This window comes from Crinia signifera, chromosome 4, assembly GCF_055691185.1.
Source record: "Crinia signifera chromosome 4, ASM5569118v1, whole genome shotgun sequence".
Classification (NCBI taxonomy): domain Eukaryota; kingdom Metazoa; phylum Chordata; class Amphibia; order Anura; family Myobatrachidae; genus Crinia; species Crinia signifera.
Genome location: NC_139220.1, coordinates 289,747,742 through 289,766,109, shown reverse-complemented (window position 1 = coordinate 289,766,109; position 18,368 = coordinate 289,747,742). Strand labels below are relative to the sequence as shown.

Sequence of the window (18,368 nt, the reverse complement as noted above, 5' to 3'; positions counted from 1 at the left end):
TGAGTGCTCCCTCCAAAACCATATTATACATTATCCCCCAATTGTGCGCCATAAGACCCAGTCGAATACAAGCTGAATGAACATTTCCAGTCACGTTGGACAGGTAACAGAGCAGGAGCAGGAAGGAAGGACAGAAAAGAACTCTCTCTTTTTTAGGGGCACAACTTGTTATTTGTATAATGTTTTAATATTAAGAATTAACTTTTATTGGGGTTCAGTTTAAAATATTGGGAGCCAATTATCACGACAAAGACAAATCTACATACATACATTGAACATATAACACAAGTCAGGAGAAAATATATCTCCTAAACAAAGAAAAATTTAAAAATATATATCACAGTAAAAATACTGTTAATATCCGTAATGTAGCTCTCTGCTGTTGTGTAATCTAGAACAGATGAGCTATGTTATAGTGATGGCAAACTAGCGAAAATATCACTTTATGAAGGAATATCCAGAATGCTTCCAATGTGAAATTGCATCACTTGTAATGATACAGTAAGTGTACTTTGAGGTTTTGCAATTGGCAACACAAAATTCAAGAATTTGAAATAATGTAGCTGTTTACTTATCTACAGCCTCTAAATGACAAAATCTCCCTTGTATAAGGGGAAAAAACAGTTTTTTTTGGAAGCAGTTAGACATATAATTCAGAGACCCATTGATAGTAGGTCTTTTATTTCATAATAAAAGTTCCTGCTAATAAATTAAATATCTCAAAACCATGATATGCAGGAAAAATTCGGGGTACAGAGAACATCAGTGCAATAGATGGCTGTAAATCAATAAACCATTGCTCTTGCTAATTTCTTAGGACATTGATTAACAAAGTGCCTTATTATGCTATAGCGCACATATTGGTATATCAAGTGGGTTTATTGGACACAGAAGAAAAATTTTAGATAGAAAAGGGAGAAAAGAAAATCTCCTTAAAATCTGCTGCTACTGCTGCTGCTTGCAGGGGAATGCACCTGTACCAATGTAGCAAGTGAGCGAGTGCATACAGATTTATTACGCCTATTGAAGGAGTAAGAGGGCTTCTGCTGTTAAAGCCCAGTGTGCGGAGCCACCTGGTTAACACTGGGTCATTGCAGGAAAGCTACACACACTTATGCTCCAATGAGAGAGCCCAGACAAGATATTAGTATAAAGTATAGAAGGTAGATCCTCTTCCTAGCCCTGGATGCTGCTTTTGACCCATTTACCATGAGGCATTGATGGGAAAATTAGCGGTCCCTGGCAGGGGAGGGCAAACCTGGAAATGTGAGACTAAAATTAGCCTAAAAAAATAAAGTGAAAGTTTTAAACACTTGAATGAATGATTTTGGCACTATGTTACAGTGACTAATTATATGTGCATTATATTGGGTGCATCATAGACACTAAAGAGGTATACATAGGTCATCTAAGTTGATTGTGTAGAAAAAAAGGGAGTTACTCCCCAAAGCCGTATTTATCTCTGCAGAAAAAGCAGGGATTTGATAATGCTGCCACTTTAATGACAAATTACTTATTGCTGGGTAACGTTATTTTACAATATTTGCACCTTTTAAGATTGGCATGTAAGACACAATGCAAGTTTTTAGAACAATACTTGTCTATCTATAGTCATATACCGTGGAAACACAAGAATGCTTGTTAACATTTAATCTTATGTACTATATAAATGTGAACACTGTGTCTAAAATAACAGTTGTGAACCCAGGAAGCAGCCACTATACTTAGCTGCTATCTGCTGGTGTACGGGAGGGCTATCCAGTGCATCCAAGACTCTCATTCCACTCTGATCTGCTGTGGTCAGTCTCCCTGTCAGCAGCGCGTATCAGGGGGATAGCTATTTTTCAAATGCGGCTGTCAGGAGCGGGTTTATCCCTGTGTGAGGTGCCCATGAGCCGGGATTGGTCTGCAGTTTGCATGCGGCTCTAGGAGGAGAGCGTCTCCTGATCCAGCGTGCGTGTGTGGGCTTGAAATGACAGCCCGTCTACGTACAGCTCTGGAAGGGGAGTAGTTACTGGATTTCTAAGTCCTTAGACATAGCGTAGCTGATGTGTGCCGCATATAGAAAAGGGGTTTAGACGGCCGTTTCGCTGTTGCTTCCATTTTTTCTTTGTTGTCTTGTTTAGGAGATATATTTTCTCCTGATTTGTGATATATGTTCAATGTATGTATGTAGATTTGTCTTTGTCGTGATAATTGGCTGCCAATATTTTAAACTGAACCCCAATAAAAGTTAATTCTTAATATTAAAACATTATACAAATAACAAGTTGTGCCCCTAAAAAAGAGAGTGTTCTTTTCTGTCCTTCCTTCCTGCATCTTATAACTCTCCAGGGAGCACCTCCACCTTAATAATTTACTGATACGTTAGTATCCATTATTATCTTCTTTACTGTGGAACAATATATATTTTGACATACATCTATCTTTGTGGATCAAACAGTGACACTTGTGCATAGACAATAATTCCCTTTCCCCTGGTAAAACAGAGCAGGAGCCCCAGTTATTCTAATCGGTGCTCTGCGCTGTGGCTCCTTTACATCAGAAACGCAATGGGGGACTAAGAGTGCACTCTTCTGGCCTGGAGCCCGGTGGCAGGTGATTCCATGGTCTCCCGAAGGTTATGCAGAGTATTCTTCACAGCAGATACATGATATGTAATTTCTTAAGTAAGATATGTTTAACTGGTTGCTTGTGGTAAACCATTCTATGTTCATATTGATCATTTGAATAAAGAAGACGATTAGACGTACCTCACTCACAGCACTCTTCTCCTGCGCTTTAACGCCGCCCAGCATTCTCAGGGCATTCTCTGCTCCCTCAGCCACAGCCCGCTCCACCCGGTAGTGGTGCCGCAGCTCCTCGATATGGAACTCAATGTGATTTAACTCCGATACACCTGGTGGGACATTAGTGAGATATGAGGATTTAGTCTTTTAATATGAATTCATCTGCACAGTAAAACTTTCTCATAGCTCATAGTTAAATGGCCCACACTATATCACACACCAATACCACCACAAGACACGGGCTCATTTATCAACGAGAAAACTCGCTGTGTATGATAAATGATGCTCCAGCCAATCAGCTCCAAAATTACAGCTGGAAGCTGATTGGCTGGACCACCATGTATCGTTCCTTGATAAATGGGCACCACAATTTTTAAAGTGGTGCCGAGATTTGTGTAGTGTAACGCATGTGGTGGGCGAGACTTTGTCAAGTCAAAAAATAGATGCTGTTGGATGGATCAAGTACAGTTTTATAGCTGGTTTTGTAAATAATTCTTAACTTTCTATAATATAAAACCCTAGTTTGGACAGAACAAAGTATGTGTGTATATCAATCTATTTATCGATATTTGACAAGGTGAACCAGGTGGAAGCTTTGATGAGGGAGCTGTTTATACGTATATAAACAGTCTAAAATATACAGCACAAGAACACACTGCCATGAGAATTGGTTTCCACTGGGGCTCCAGGCTAACTTAATGAATGTGCACACTGGGTAGCTGTCCAGGGCCCCTCAATTCGATGGGCCTTCGTACAGGTGCCTAGGGGCCACTGTCACCCCCCCATTCATGCTGCTGCATCCATTGCTTCTTGGGAGGCAGGTGGAGATTGCTGATAGCCACTCAGTGGATGACCATCCACCAATCTAATGAGTACAGCATACTCTCCCTGCCTCCCAGACGGCTAGTGAATGACTATCCACCAATCTAATGAGTACAGCATACTCTCCCTGCCTGCAGCCAGACAGTGAATGGCTTTTAGCATGCTGATTGGTGGATGGCAGGAGCTATCCACTGTGGTGCTACTATCAATTTACTCTATGGAAGCATGTGGGGAGATGGCAGATGACTGCAAGAGGGCAGATATAGGATTTTAATATACAGTATATATATATATATATATATATATATATATATATATATATATATATATATATATATATAACCACGTACTTGCAGCGGCACTCAGGACCAATAAAGGAACACACAAAGGCAGCCCAATGTATGCCAACGTTTCAATAAGATTTTACTTATTTTCCTGAGGAAAATAAGTAAAATCTTATTGAAACGTTGGCATACATTGGGCTGCCTTTGTGTGTTCCTTTATTGGTCCTGAGTGCCGCTGCAAGTACGTGGTTGTGTGGGTGGCTACAGCGAGCTGTCCCTTTTGGCAGATGGCAACAGGCAAGATTCCGTTTCCTAATAGCGAGTGCCAGAACTAGGAACTGTTATATATATATATATATATATATATATATATATATATATATATATATATATAAGAAAGCACTTACCCAACCTTGCGACCCCTGATGAGAACTGGACGTGTGATCCAGTTTGAAACAGCTGTCGGGTCAGCTGTGATGTTGTAACCTATTGTTACTATGCTGTAATACAACTTCAATACACGTATTTTTTTCAACTATTTACTGAGTGCTGGTCTGTCTCTTGTCCTGCTGCAAGGTTGGGTAAGTGCTTTCTTTATCTACTACATTGGACCCTGCACCAAAAAATATATATATATGAATAGTGTATTGCTTTGACCAAGGCCTACAATGCTGTTAAGGTGGCTCATAGATTTAAGCAAGATGAGCACATTGTGGAGAAGTTGTATGCTCAGGAATAGGGAAGGCTCGGACTGCAGTATGCAGTGGGAGCAGTGATGAGCCTAGTTATTGGAACTATGCAGAAATAAGTTTTCTTTCTGCAGTGGTGGATTACTGAAAATGAATACAATTCCCACTGCCACACAAGGACATGAAGAACCTCTACAGACCCTTCCTCACAGGAGGTGTCAGAAAGATCTGACACATTAATGATCCAGATCTAATTGTGACCTTTGTTATGGTCATGTTATTTATCTGGAATGACTATATTCATCCAAATGAAAGAACTAACAGACTTTTACATAATTCATTTCCAGTCTGTAAAATATAGATAAACTAATTGTAAGTATAGAAAAATATACAGTACTTGCAGTGGCATGGCATCTGGAATATCCCATATTGATCACATGGCCCTTACCTGCCCCTCCCCCAGTGTCCTGGGAAGCTCTGCGGATCTGTGTGCGGAGAATGTGGATTTTTGTGTCGCTATCTGATAACATCTGTTGAGCAGCTGAGAGCAGCTTCTTATCCTGTAAGACAATGTAACTGCTTAACAAAGATCTTATAGCGGATACCCTAAAATGTGTACAATATTACATGCGAATGTTTATAATAACACTTTAAATTGTTTCTCACTTTTTGTGGCGAATGCCATCTACGTCCAGGATAAAAGTAAGTATGGACTTTTTATCCACGAAGGGGGGAAAAATCATTTGATGGTGAGTGACCACCAAATCATTTTTCCTCCGCGAATGCTTGCATGCTAGTGCAGGGATTCCCTCAGCGGGGTGACGTCATTAAGCCCCGCCCCCATTACATCAAATAGTTGAAATAACAGTTATCCATGGAGGGGGCGGGGCTAAAACGTCACGATTGTGCCGTTTTAGCTCCGCCCCCTCCCCTGAGACCCGCGGATTGCGGCATATAAATGCCGCGATCGGGGGGCTCAGTGGGGGTTCCCCTGATTCCGGGAGGGTTGCCCACCCTTCCGGGGGCCGGTAGGAAGGACCCGATTTTCGGGAGACTCCCGCAAATTCCGGGAGGGTCGGCAACCCTGATGTATACACCTCCTCCATCTCTGGGAACCTCCCCCATCATTCGATGGTCGCATACCATTGAATGCAGGGCCGAGCGGTCAGGCAGCTCCTGCGAGCTCAGACCACTCAGGCATTTCTCCGTGCAAAAGCAGGGATCTGGGCGGGCAGCTGACATCCGGCAATGTCATACACGTGCGTCACGACCGCATTACCATACATACGCCCAGCGTTTTCATGGGAACGCCCATGAAACGCGGGGCGTATGCATATGTTAATGAGGCCAAACAGCCCTTCTCCTCCCCCTGTTCGTAGTGTAAACAATTCATGCGGAATTTGGACGTATGTCCCTTTCGCACATGCGCAGATATGCCTCTACACATGCGCAGACACAAAACATCGGCGGAACGAACGCACGTGGAAATATCCGCACCAACCAGAATAAGGGCCATTGTCCCTGGGAAATATTTTTAATTACGGTCAGTTATATATAATGCATCTGCATTGTGTATACTCCCGAATGCATATGTCTGAGCAACTTCTAGTGAATTAAGACTGGAGATAAATGATTCAGTGGGTTAAACTGCTTGAGATAACTCAGCCATTCCTGGTAGGGAGGTTGACAGAGGGATCCGATATGATTTCCCGGCGGTCGGGATCCCGGCGGTCGGAATCCCGACACTGGAATCCCGACCGCCGAAATCCCGACAAGGGGGGGACATGGATCGCCCCCCCTTGAGGGCTCGCTGCGCTCGCCTCGCAGCGGGCCCGGTGCCTCGCTACGCTCGGCACGCTATTTTATTCTCCCTCTATGGGTGTCGTGGACACCCACGGAGGGAGAAAGTTTTGGGATTTCGGCGGTCGGGATTCCAGTGTCGGGATTCCGACCGCCGGGATCCCGACCGCCGGGAAATTAACCGCATCCCTGACAGAGCACTGCTGAATGAGAACATCTAATCACAGTGTTAATTATAGGATAATTTGAGGCCATTTTACTCCCCAAAAAGTTAAATCTAAACCTACAAATTCACTCCCCATCACTTAGGGGTGAGTGGATAAAATGGAAGTTTAGTGGCGATTTCTAATTAATCTGACTAGATCCGGTGGTCAGAATACTGTACGGGGGGAGAATACCCCCCCCCCCCCCCCCCAGGCCTTACCCTACCTTCTAGCAGCCAAATGATAACTCCTATCCCGCAGACTGATCCTGACCCTCCCCGCTAGTGCCCAACTCAAACACCCCACAGCCTATCTTCCCTAACCCTCCCTCCCCGCAGCCTAACTCTAACCTTCCTTCCCCTGCAGCCTAACACTAAACCTAACTAGTGCCTAAACCTATTCCCCCCCCCCCCCCGCCCACCATTCATGATCCCTACAGTCAGGATTCTGGTGCCGGCATTGCAATTTAGGAGCTGATTGGTATGTTATCCCTCTCCATTTTATCACTTCTCAATGCTTAGTACATCTGCCTCTATCTGTTACTGTTTGCTCCACAAACACCTTCTTTGGGATGCTATAGTTTTGTTTTTGTTGTATTTTTATCTGTAAAACAGCCATTGTAGCCAGGGGTGTATCAAGAGAGGAGGGGGGTCGTGTGCAGCCACTGTCCGGGCCTCCTCCTCTTTAGCATGCAGCGCCAGTGACAGACACTCTGAACTGTAGGTGGTGTGCAGATCTGGGGTGGTCATTAAATGGCTGCCGCACCAGTTTTGCGGTGAGCTGAGTACCACCTATTGTTTAGAGTGACTGTCAATGCTACAAGACCCTGTAGGGGATGCAGGGTGTGCAGTGTTGGCCCTTCTGTACCAGGGAGCCCATGGGCACCTCACACACTGCAGCCCCTAACTGCTGCATTATTAGAGAACTCCGAATATAACTGTGCCTCACCTTGACTGAACCATTACTGTACATCTGAATCATATTCTCAGTTCCCTGTTTCACTCTCATCTCAATGTCCAATTTTCGCTCTAATCTGGAGATTCGAGATTGCTGATCTTGGCAGAGAACACTAATGGGGATAATGCCACCTTAAAGAAGGAAGAAGTACAGTACATACATTTATTTTCAATAGCTACAACAGGGAAATACATATCATATATACCAAGGTGATGCAGTCATCAGGTCGACAATTCATAATGTGCGGCACAATGTTGGCAGTTTTATCAACATTTTAAAATCTTAGAAAATCGACATGTTCACAATATTTACATCTAAAAAAATCGCTTTATGAAATGAGGACATTGCCCGAATGTCGATATAAGGGTTATGCTGCGGGACAGAAGGGTTAAGGTTAGGCACAGGGGGCGTTTAGGGTTAGGCGCTAGGGGAACGAGTAAGGATTAGGTTTAGAACTAATGCACTCGCTGTAACACCGTTACGTCCGATAACTCAGCCAGAAATGACAGTCACATGACCGCCGGGACCAGGAAGACAAAGCGACTGCAGCCACCTGGAACTGGTCATTCACAGCTGGCCCAACAGGGATGCTATGTCAACACTATACTGTATCATGTTAATATTTCATGCCTACATGATGAATGTCAACATATTATACTTCACCTCATTTCACAATAGGATGTGGCGGAGTGTTGAGGGTAAACTTTTGTGCCAATAATACCAAGCAGTACAAACCAATAATGACCCAGGAATTTGGTAAATAAGACACACATAATCCCCAGCGCTGAGAGATTACAGTACCTGGACTTGGCGTCGGACAAGCATCAAGTTCTTGCAGCTCTTGTCTCAAGTTATCTAATCTTTTCTCACATGTCCTTAGCATGGTCTCCACGTGTCCCAGGTTCTTTCTCTCCGTGGTAGCTCTGCGCAGTCTCTCTGCTCCATCCATAATCTTCAGCTCCCTGCAGATCTCTCTGCGCAGCCGCTCTCTTTCCTCCTCCAGTCCTTGGTGCTCTCCTTTGTCTCCATCGCCCCCATCTAAACTCTGCAGCTCTTCATTCTGATCTCCAGTGCTGGCTCTTCCTTCTCTCGCCGCGTGCATCTCTCCTCTGCACGAAGGTACATTCACCTCTCCCCTGCACCTCACTTTCCCTATTCACGGTGGGGGGCGTAGACATTAACCTGGGGAGGAGACCAAAAACTGCTAAGTGTGTATACAGTATGGGATGTTGCAGAAATAACACGATTATGCAGCATAATGAGAAACTTCTAACATGAAGTGTGAAAGTGTAATAGATGAAAAAATACAACAATATCGTTTGTAAAATCGCTCAGTGTGTATGCTGCACTATGGGCCTGATTCAGACCCAATTGGTTTTCGGCCCCATTTCCAATTGTGCAGATCTGTGCATGTGCAGACCCCTTGTGCAAACGGATTCAGCAGGGAGCACACTCGCCCAGGCATTCGCACGGGCAGAGGAGAGAAGGGGCGTTCTCCTAGGAGTGCAATCGGGTCGATGACTGCTCTGGGCGGGGCGGCTGACATCACATGACATCAGCGCCCGCCCCCTTTTCGTCCATCTCTGTTGGAAATGAAAGTCAGTCTACACTGATTTTTATTAGCGAACTGGAAAAAAATCATTGGATGGTCGGCGACCATCCAATGATTTTTAAGCTGGTGCGGCCGCATGTAAGACGATGTGTAAGCGTACAATTCCCCTCCCATGCAAATGCGGGGATTTGCACGTCAGGGTTTACCTGTTCGCAACGCTGCGAACATAGACAGCCTAGCGAACAGGTCTGAATCAGGCCTTATATCATTTGTCAGGGAGCTACAGAGAGTTCAAGGGAATTAATTACATTGTTTGCATTGTGGTCTAATGTGTACCCAGCATTTGTATATTACCATCTGATCGCCCTTGCTCTATAGAGCTCATAAAGTATCTAGGCAACACTGCTCAAGGATTCAAAGGGGAAAGTTCGGTTGGGAGCCATGGTACCATGAATAGGGCCACACTGTACAATGCAATCATTTATGGCAGTTTGCATGAAGGAGAGTAGCCATGATGACTGCAAAATGCATCATCAATCCCATAGTGCAGTGGTTCCCAAATGTTCTTGAATCACAGCACCTCAGAGTATCAGCATTGTTTGAGGCACCCATAGGAAGTTTTTATTGATACATTTTGAAAAAAAAATATTTGAAATCAAGTAAATTGTGCCCCCATGTCCTCCTTAGGGTCAGTTGGGATGCAGTTACAATCCCGGCGGTCGGGATCCCGGCGTTCAGAATCCCGACGCCGGAATCCCGACCGCCGAAATGCCGACACATTCTCCCTCCGTGGGTGTCCACGACACCCCTGGAGGGAGAATAAATTAGTGTGCCGAGCATAGCGAGGCACCGGGCCCGCCGCGTGGCGAGCGCAGCGAGCCCACAAGGGGGGGCGTTCCACGTCCCCCCCTTGTCGGCATTTCGGCTGTCGGGACTCCGGCGTCGGGATTCTGAACGCCGGGATCCCGACCGCCGAGATTCAATACTGAATCCGGTCAGTTATATGGTGTGACACATCCTTTATGATTGTCTGCCACCAGCACTGTTTTTTTCCCATCACTTTAACCATAAATAATTTGAATCCCGGTATACCCAGGGTGTCTATGCACACAGTTTGGAAACCACTGCCATAGACTGCCTGCTTTACTGAGGAAGTGACATTCCAAGAGAATAGACAGGAAGGCAGTGAAATACGAGTGTAAAATTGGGGCAGTACGGATGGTGTAATGGTTAGCATTATTGCCTCACAGAACTGAGGTCATGGGTTCGATCATGTCGGGGAAGGCACGGAACTGTCCATGTGGCAAGCGTTAGTCACCTCCACAATGGAACACAAAAGACATATACACCTTGCCAGAGGGATGGAACAAAAGTTCCACAAGATATGGAAGAGATGGGTAAATTTGAGGGAAGCTATTTAGAGCCGAGTTGGAATTGCATGAGGAATGAACACAGGACCAGACACCATATAGAAACTCGATTAAGAGAGGTTATAAAAAGTTTAGATGGAGAGACAATTGTTAACCTAGGAGGGAGGAGGGGTGGGGGTAGACAGAGGGGAATGTACAGTTTGCAATGATGGCAAGAAAATGGTTGTATCTTGCAAGACAAGAGCAAAGTGCCGGGACCTGGTCCATGAGCCCCAACAAATATTTTTGTTAAGCGTAGAAAATACACTATGGGACTACACAAATGTCTAAATATAAAAAATAAAAAAAACACACACAACTATATAATAATCAACACTCTGTAATAGGATGTATAAAAAGTCACTAAAAGATGAGTATAATGGTTGAAAGCACTATAATTCAAGGCACATAGAAATGTACTAAGGGAACAGTAAATAAACACAGGTAGAAGGGATGATTAGGGCACAGAATCAGAATCATGAGGTATGAGGGGAATTTATCTATTAGCACAAACGAAGTAATAACACAAATCGAGTTAATATATAAAATACACTCACGGTCATGAAGAATAATTCATAGAAAAATATGACACTTGCATTCCCTTCTAGTCAAGGATGGGTGTGGCGAGGGGGGGAATGCAATGTTATAAAATATGCTCTGTTTTTTAAACTTTTTAAAGAAAATGTTAAAAAATCAATAAAGAATGATAAAAAAAAAAGAAACCAGTGTATCCAAAAACCTAAATAAAAAAATGTCAAGTAGAAACCACACTGATTAACCATTCATTTTCATATTGCCGTATAGTATAAACAGATATGGCTAATAGAAATTCTTATACTGTATATCTTAAATGTATCTGTCCTATAACCAGGCATCCACATAACAGGGTGGATTTTTTGTATAAGGGGTGTGTCCACATCTACTTTTCCGCCATCCCCATAAGTAGGGCATTAACAAATATGTTCCTGCTTTATACTTCCTGTTCTTTTGTCTTGATTTGCACTTAATGAGTGTAGTTAATTCCTGCTTAGCATGAAGCCCTCATTTGCACCATATACCACACTTACAATACATTACTACAAGATGTACTATACTATAAAATGAGCACATCCAAGAGAAAGAGAAAGAGAGAGAGAGTCACTATTATATATCCAAGATATAGGGGAAATTTACTAACGCAAATATGTCTAAAATAGGCATATTCATATATGCAAAATACAACTATTTTAGGCATTCGTATTTTCAGCATTTATTATGCCGAAAATGGTCCTATTCCTATTCATGGCACATTTGTATTCATATTTATGAATACAAATGTATACCATTGAATGAATACGACTAGGAATCACCATTCATTAGCATGGTGATTCCTAATTTACTAAGCAGTAGTATTTAAAGTACGGCTGGTAATTAGTGAGATACAGCCACTAATTGGTGGCCAAATACGGCTGGAAAGTACACATAATTTTCCAAGCGTATTTGGCAGAAGCCTGCCCGGATCATTCAGACCCGTTCAGGCTTCGGTGAAAAAAAAAGTTACAAATAAATAAAGTAGAGCCGGTCTTGGTTTTAAAAAATAAGGGAACAAACCAAGTTGGGGTTTCTGTATTTTTTAAAACCAGCACCAGGCCCAAGGGCCGGTCCTGGTTTACAAAATATGGGTGACAAAACCAGTAGGTATCCCCTGTATTTTGTGAACCATCACCAGCAGGGTAATGCCATAGCCAAAGGGATACTTTTTATACAAGTCCCCCCGGCCAAAGCATTTACCCCCTGACCGGTCAGCCTGGGCAAGTGTGAATAGCCCCAATGAAGGGGTCCCTCCTCCAGAATTTACCTGCACAGGCTGAAGCCTGGGGCTGTCCTCGGTGCCCCTGTGCAGTGGGCACCGGGCTGGTGTTGTAAAAGATAGAATAAAACTATTGTGTATTTCTGTGGAATTATGAGTCCCAGCAAGCCTGTACCGCGCATGCAGGGACTTAGAGAACCGCATGCCCCAGCATGCAGGGCATTAAAGGACCAGCTGGAACGTGTAGTTTCACAACAGTACAAATAGTGAAACACACACACACACACACACAAACACAATGAAAGTAAACCTTTATTACATATTGAGCCCATACATACATACATACATACATACATACATATACTTACCTACCTTCCACTGGTCCTGTAGTAATCCATATAGGGTACCTGTGGAAGGAAACCATACTCACCATGGTCTTGTATAAAAAGTCTCCTCACAGATGTGGCATTACCATGCTGGCTGGTTGGGTCTGGTGCTGGTTCACAATATACGGGGGACCCCTACTCATTTTGTCCCCCATATTTTGTGAACCAGGACTGACCCTTGGGCTTGGTGCTGGTTTTAAAAAACACGGGGAACCCCAACTTGGTCTGCTCACTTTTTTGTTAAAACCAGGACCGGCTCTATTAGCCTGGGGCTGGTTATGGCCGTGGGGGGGACCCCACAGTCAGAGCCGGCCCTAGGCATAGGCAAACTAGGAAAATGCCTAGGGCGTTTGGAATGCCATGGGGCACCAGCAGCTTCTGCTGATTAAAATGACATGCAGCATGCCTATATTATGTGTGTGATTGAGGCTGTATCTGCATATGAAATAGTCTATTCATGGAAATCTCTGTAACATAGCATTCCATATTCAGGTACAGCCACAGTCGCACACAGAATATAGGCATGCTGCATATCATGTTAATCATCGGAAGCTCCTTGTGTGTCCTGGTCACATAACAATGCAAATAACACACATTTTCTGCAAAAAAAGCACCCAAAGTTAACAGAACTGGCCAGGAGCTGCATGGCCTATTGAGGCAAGATGTATGCGGAAACATCTGTATCCAAGCAGAGGCAGAGGTCACAGTGTTAGCAGCTGTGCGAGTGCTGTCTGCGGGTGGGTTGGTTGTGCAATAGTGTTCGGCATACAGTTGGAGCCCCTGTTAACTTTGTTCCTTAGGCCATGGCTCAGCATGGCTAGCCATGGCTATCCTATTGTTGTCAGCAGCAATACAATTCATAGAACAATGCAGTAGGGCAGGGGTGGCCAACCGGTCAGAGGTAAAGAGCCGAAAAATATCTGTAGCCAAGCTAAAGAGCCAACAACATGCGCGTGCCCAAAAAAGGGGCGTGGTCTATTTGTGTGGGGCGTGTGGGTGGGGGGGGGGGGGGGGGAGCAGGAGGTTAAAAGAATTGAGACAATCAGGGGAATGGGCAAGGTCGAGGTACGGTACAGGCAGCGCTGCTACAAAAAAATATCAAGGGTGCAGGGGAATGTCTGCTGAGCCCTCGGGCCCCCCAAAGGCCCGGGCCCCATAGCAGCTGCACCCTCCATAGTAAGACCACTGCTAGAGCCCCCCCTCCATCGCACACGAGAGCTGGACATCCAGAACAACCTGCTACTAAGATTTAACAATTCACACAATACAAAGATAAATATAATACCTCACATTAGACTTAGACACATCGAATACTGTATATAAATTCTGCATAGTAAGTGATAGCTCTGCTTTTGACAGTGATAGATACAGTACATATGTTACATACCGTAGGCAAATGTTTTCATGGTGTGCGATTTGTTTCAGCAAATAAAAGTCAGCTCCCCTGACCCGGCCGCCATGCCGCCAGCTGCCACTCATTTTACAGCAGCAGTGACGTCGGGGGCAGGCTCGGGTATGTTCGGCGCGGCTATGGGGGACTCGGGAGCGCTCAGGCACCCGAGTCCTCCCGAGCCGCCGTGAACATCCCCCAGCCTGCCGCCGACGTCACTGCTGAATGTAACGGGCAGAGTGGGCAGCGGCGACAGGGAAGCTCCGGCGTACAAACGCCGGAGCGGAGATGAGTGTGTGTGTGTGTGTGGGCTTCCAGGAGCTGCACTGTAACAGGGGGAGAGCCGCATGCGGCTCGAGAGCCGCGGATTGGCCACCCCTGCAGTAGGGGATTAGCAGAGTAATCCTATTACTCACTTAATCCTAAACTCTATCTGTATGTGTAAGGGGCATTATGTGTGTCATGTATAAATGCATTAATAATGTGCGACATATGTGTAACAGGCCTTATGTGTGTCATGTGTAACGGGCATTATGTGTGTCATATGTATAAGGGCATTAAAAATGTGCAACATATGTGTAAGGGGCATTATGTGTGGCATTTATAAAGTTGACATAATGTGTAAGGGGCACTATGTTTATAAGGACATTAATAATGTGTGTCATGTGTAAGGGGCATTACTGTGTGGCATTATCAGGGGTGCCGAGAGATAGGGGTAGGGGGGTACAAAATACCCAGGCCACGAGCCCCCTCCCCTTAAGTGACAGCAGCAGCTCTTCTACTCTGCCCAGCACGCACTGCTTTGTGCTGGGTTGCAGTGTGGCCATGGGGGTGCTTAAAAATACAATATTTTCTCAGGATTTTTTTCTAAGGGTATAATGTGAATAATGTGAAGAGTAATGTATATAAGTAAAGTGGTACTACTGTGTGATCTAACGCGAATAAGGGACACCATCGCATGATATAATGTGAATAAAGTTGCACTACTGTGCGGAACAATTTGAATTGGGGGGTACTATTGGGTGGCCATGCCCCTTCCCAACAAGAACCCAGCCCTGTTTGGGCTGCGCACCGAATGTGTGCACTGCTTCTATTTAAAATATTGCGGGTAGGAGCACCAAAATGATGACTGCTATGATGAGGGTTGATAGAGCTGGAAAAGGGGAGCAGGGTCAGAGGCGGAACTAGTGGCGGTGCTAGGGGGCACCAGCCAAAATCTTGCCTAGGGTGTCATTTAGGCTAGGGCCGGCTCTGCCCACAGCATTTTTTTTTTTAAATTATTTATTTATTATATTTTTTTTACACTGCAGCCTGCATGGATCTGACTGATCCGTGCAGGCTGCGAATTCGTATTTGCATTTAGCGCCCGTAAATACAAATACAGAAGAATACTACTGGCTACGCCATCAGCAAAATACGAATCTGTAAATAGGGCAGATTAGTAAATCTGCCCTATTTACGATTCATATTTTATACAAAATACGACTGATGCCAGTCGTATTAAGAATACGAATACGACGGAGTCATATTCACATTCTTATTAAATTTCCCCCATAATATACAGAAAGTATGTCTCTGCTCATTTACTAGTTACCAATTTAAACACTCTTTGTATTCTGAGTGGCTACCTTTAGCTTCATATATACTAGAGCAGGGCTGGGCAATTGTGGCCCTCCAGATGTTGCCTTGCATCAGTTTTAGCATGGCCACATAGCAAAACTAATGCAAAGCATCCTGGGATGTGTAGAACATCTGGAGGGCCGCAATTGCCCAGCCCTGTACTAGAGGATATCGTGAAAGGGCCTTCTGAGAGTTATCTTTCACAATATCATCAAGTGTGTACAGGGCAGTATTCAATGCTCCCGATTCACATTTTTTCCCGCAGAATCGGGCTGTTTTCACTCCCTGCGGTGAACCTTTTCCACTGAAAATCTGATTCACCCTATTCAATGTTCACTGTTCGCCGGAAGCGAACAGTGAATGCCAACCAGTTCTCCGTTTCGCCACTCATTACATATTCACTTCACACTGGTCCCGCTCATTACATATGCATGAGCGGGACCAGTGCAGCGGTTCCCTCCACAGCGCCCCAGCCAGCTCTACCGGGAGGAGGGCAGCTTGTGCTGACTGTGTCCCCGGGAGCCCTCCTCCCCCCACCACATTCTGGGGCAGGCAGGGAGACTTCCATCTCCTGGTTAAAAATCGCTGTCAGGGGCAGCATTGCGGCGTTGAATAAGAAGGCAAAAAGGGCTGGCAGCGAATGCTCCAGCCCTCCGAAATGCAGTGAATATGCAGCGAATCCTAAACAGGATTCGCTGCACATGCCGAAAAAGGGAATTGAATACTGCCCTAAATATAGTTAACGATGCACGCTCCCGCACGTCCTTAACGAGCCTCACTGTCTGCTGAACATGCAGGTCACTGAATTAGATCACTTAACAATATGTTCAGTGTGTACACTCATTATCAGCAACCCGTGGCCGATATTGTTAACTATGCATAGTGTGTATGGGACTTTTTAGTCAACGATGCTATAGTTTCAACAGGTGGAGAATCTAGGAAAAATTGGAGATGTGTGTGACCCACGTGTTTTGGTTCTAATTCATCATTGTGTTTTGGTTTTGATAAAACCACCCTCAAGTGTTTTGGTTTGGATTCACTTGGTTTAGTTACAAATCTATTTGTTTAAAAATCAATAAATATTAATAAAAACAGCTGAATTCATGTAACTTTTGCAATCTAAAACCCGAAATAAAGATTTACAATCGAAATATATTAAACTGTGGGAAGATTCAAACTGGGACTTGGATCGGTTCTCCCCGGGAGATCCAGAACAGGTTTTGATCCTCAAAATTTGGATTTCTGGAAAACCAAACCACACATCTCTAGGGAAAATGGTGACAAATGGTGCCCACTGAGAGTAATATTTGAGTGAGATAGGTGAAGACTTGCATTTAATTATTGTTCCTCAGGTTCCACAGTATGTTTTCCTCAATAGTCCCTATAGTATATTCATTTTTTTTTTTTTATAATAAAAAAGTGCAAAAGTGACAACATAAACTCCCTGGGAAAAAAACATGCGTTATATGTATAAGTAACTAGAGGCGTGAGGATGGGTCAAGATTGTTTTTTTTTGTTTGTTTTTTAAAGAAAAGAAGGGGGAGTGAAAGATCCCAGTGGAGAGTGAAAAGTTCAAGATGTGAGTAAGGTGGGAGCAGGCAGTGGGGGAGAGGGAGCAAAGAAAGCAAGAGGGTTCAAAGGGACAGGTGGCGGTGTGATGATAATGTAAAGGAGTGGACTTTGTCATCCTTGATAGGGTGGAAGAAGCAAAAGGGTAGGTGGCTGGAGGGTGGGTAACGAGCATGGGGCAGCGAAGAGGAGATTTTGTGTTGGATTACCATAATTCTGGACAAAAGAGGTAAAAGACAGTGAGAGAGGAGGGGAGGAGGCAAAGGAAGGTGTTAGAAGTAGCAAAGAGGCAGCAAGGACTGGAAGACTGAAAAGAGATGAGTGACTGAAAAAAGGTTTGTTTAACAAAGTAAAGGGCAGTGCTGTATGAAGATTGGATAAACTTGAAGTAAGGAAACCTGCCAAAGATTGATGTTTGGTAGTGCATGAGCATATCTGCAAGTACTGGGTTATAGTGTGTACACACGGTGCGATCTGGCTTCCGATGTTCCCGATATAGTGAACATCCGAAGCCATATCGCATGCTGTTTGTGTGCTTTTTTAGGGCTTGCGAGCCTGATGCACTGCCGTTGCGCACTCCCGTGTGAGCGCAAATCGGCAGCCAAATAGAGAGGGCAGCCAAGACTATATAGTACAGATCTGCACTATATAGTCAAAATTGTGCCTCTGCAGCATGCCGTGCTATGCGAGTCCCGATACGATCTGATCGTATCGGGACTCGCATAGCACGGCATATCTCCCGTGTGTGCAAACCATTAGTTTGGAGTGCCAGGGTTGAGGTTTGGACTGGCAAAGGGGGGCAGAGGAGATGGGGGTCTATGAAGGCGAGAGTGAGGTTGAAGAAGGAGACCATCTGTTTGCGGTAGGCCAGGGTAGATAGGACAAAGAGGAGAGTATTGAGGAAGGAGGATAGGATATACAGGGTTAAAAGTCTTAGGATTGCTTCTGATGACAGAAATTTTGGGCATAGAGAGGGGTGAAGATCAGATAGTGGAATAGAGAAGATTTAGACATCAGAGAGAGCACCAGGGCTGTTGCAGACAAGGTCAAGGGAGTAGCTGAGACAGAGGGTGGGGGACCATTGAGAAAGGGGCCCCTCAATGGGGTGC

The 18,368-nt window shown here is 44.6% G+C and overlaps 1 protein-coding gene across 6 annotated transcripts in view; it reads right to left on the bottom strand.

Moving 5' to 3' along the window:
• Positions 1–18,368, bottom strand: part of LOC146075597 (serine/threonine-protein kinase N1-like) — a 91,251-nt gene that overhangs the window by 50,823 nt on the left and 22,060 nt on the right. For all 6 annotated transcript variants that reach the window (XR_014473600.1, XM_083184981.1, XM_083184980.1 and 3 more), the window contains 4 exons: positions 8,346–8,726; positions 7,536–7,675; positions 5,033–5,144; positions 2,754–2,899 (listed from right to left, as the gene is read on the bottom strand). Coding sequence is in view for 5 of the 6 variants with exons in the window: in XM_083184981.1 (XP_083041107.1) it covers positions 2,754–2,899; positions 5,033–5,144; positions 7,536–7,675; positions 8,346–8,646 (699 nt within the window). In the remaining variant the exon portion in view is untranslated. The remainder of the gene's footprint in view (positions 1–2,753; positions 2,900–5,032; positions 5,145–7,535; positions 7,676–8,345; positions 8,727–18,368) is intronic.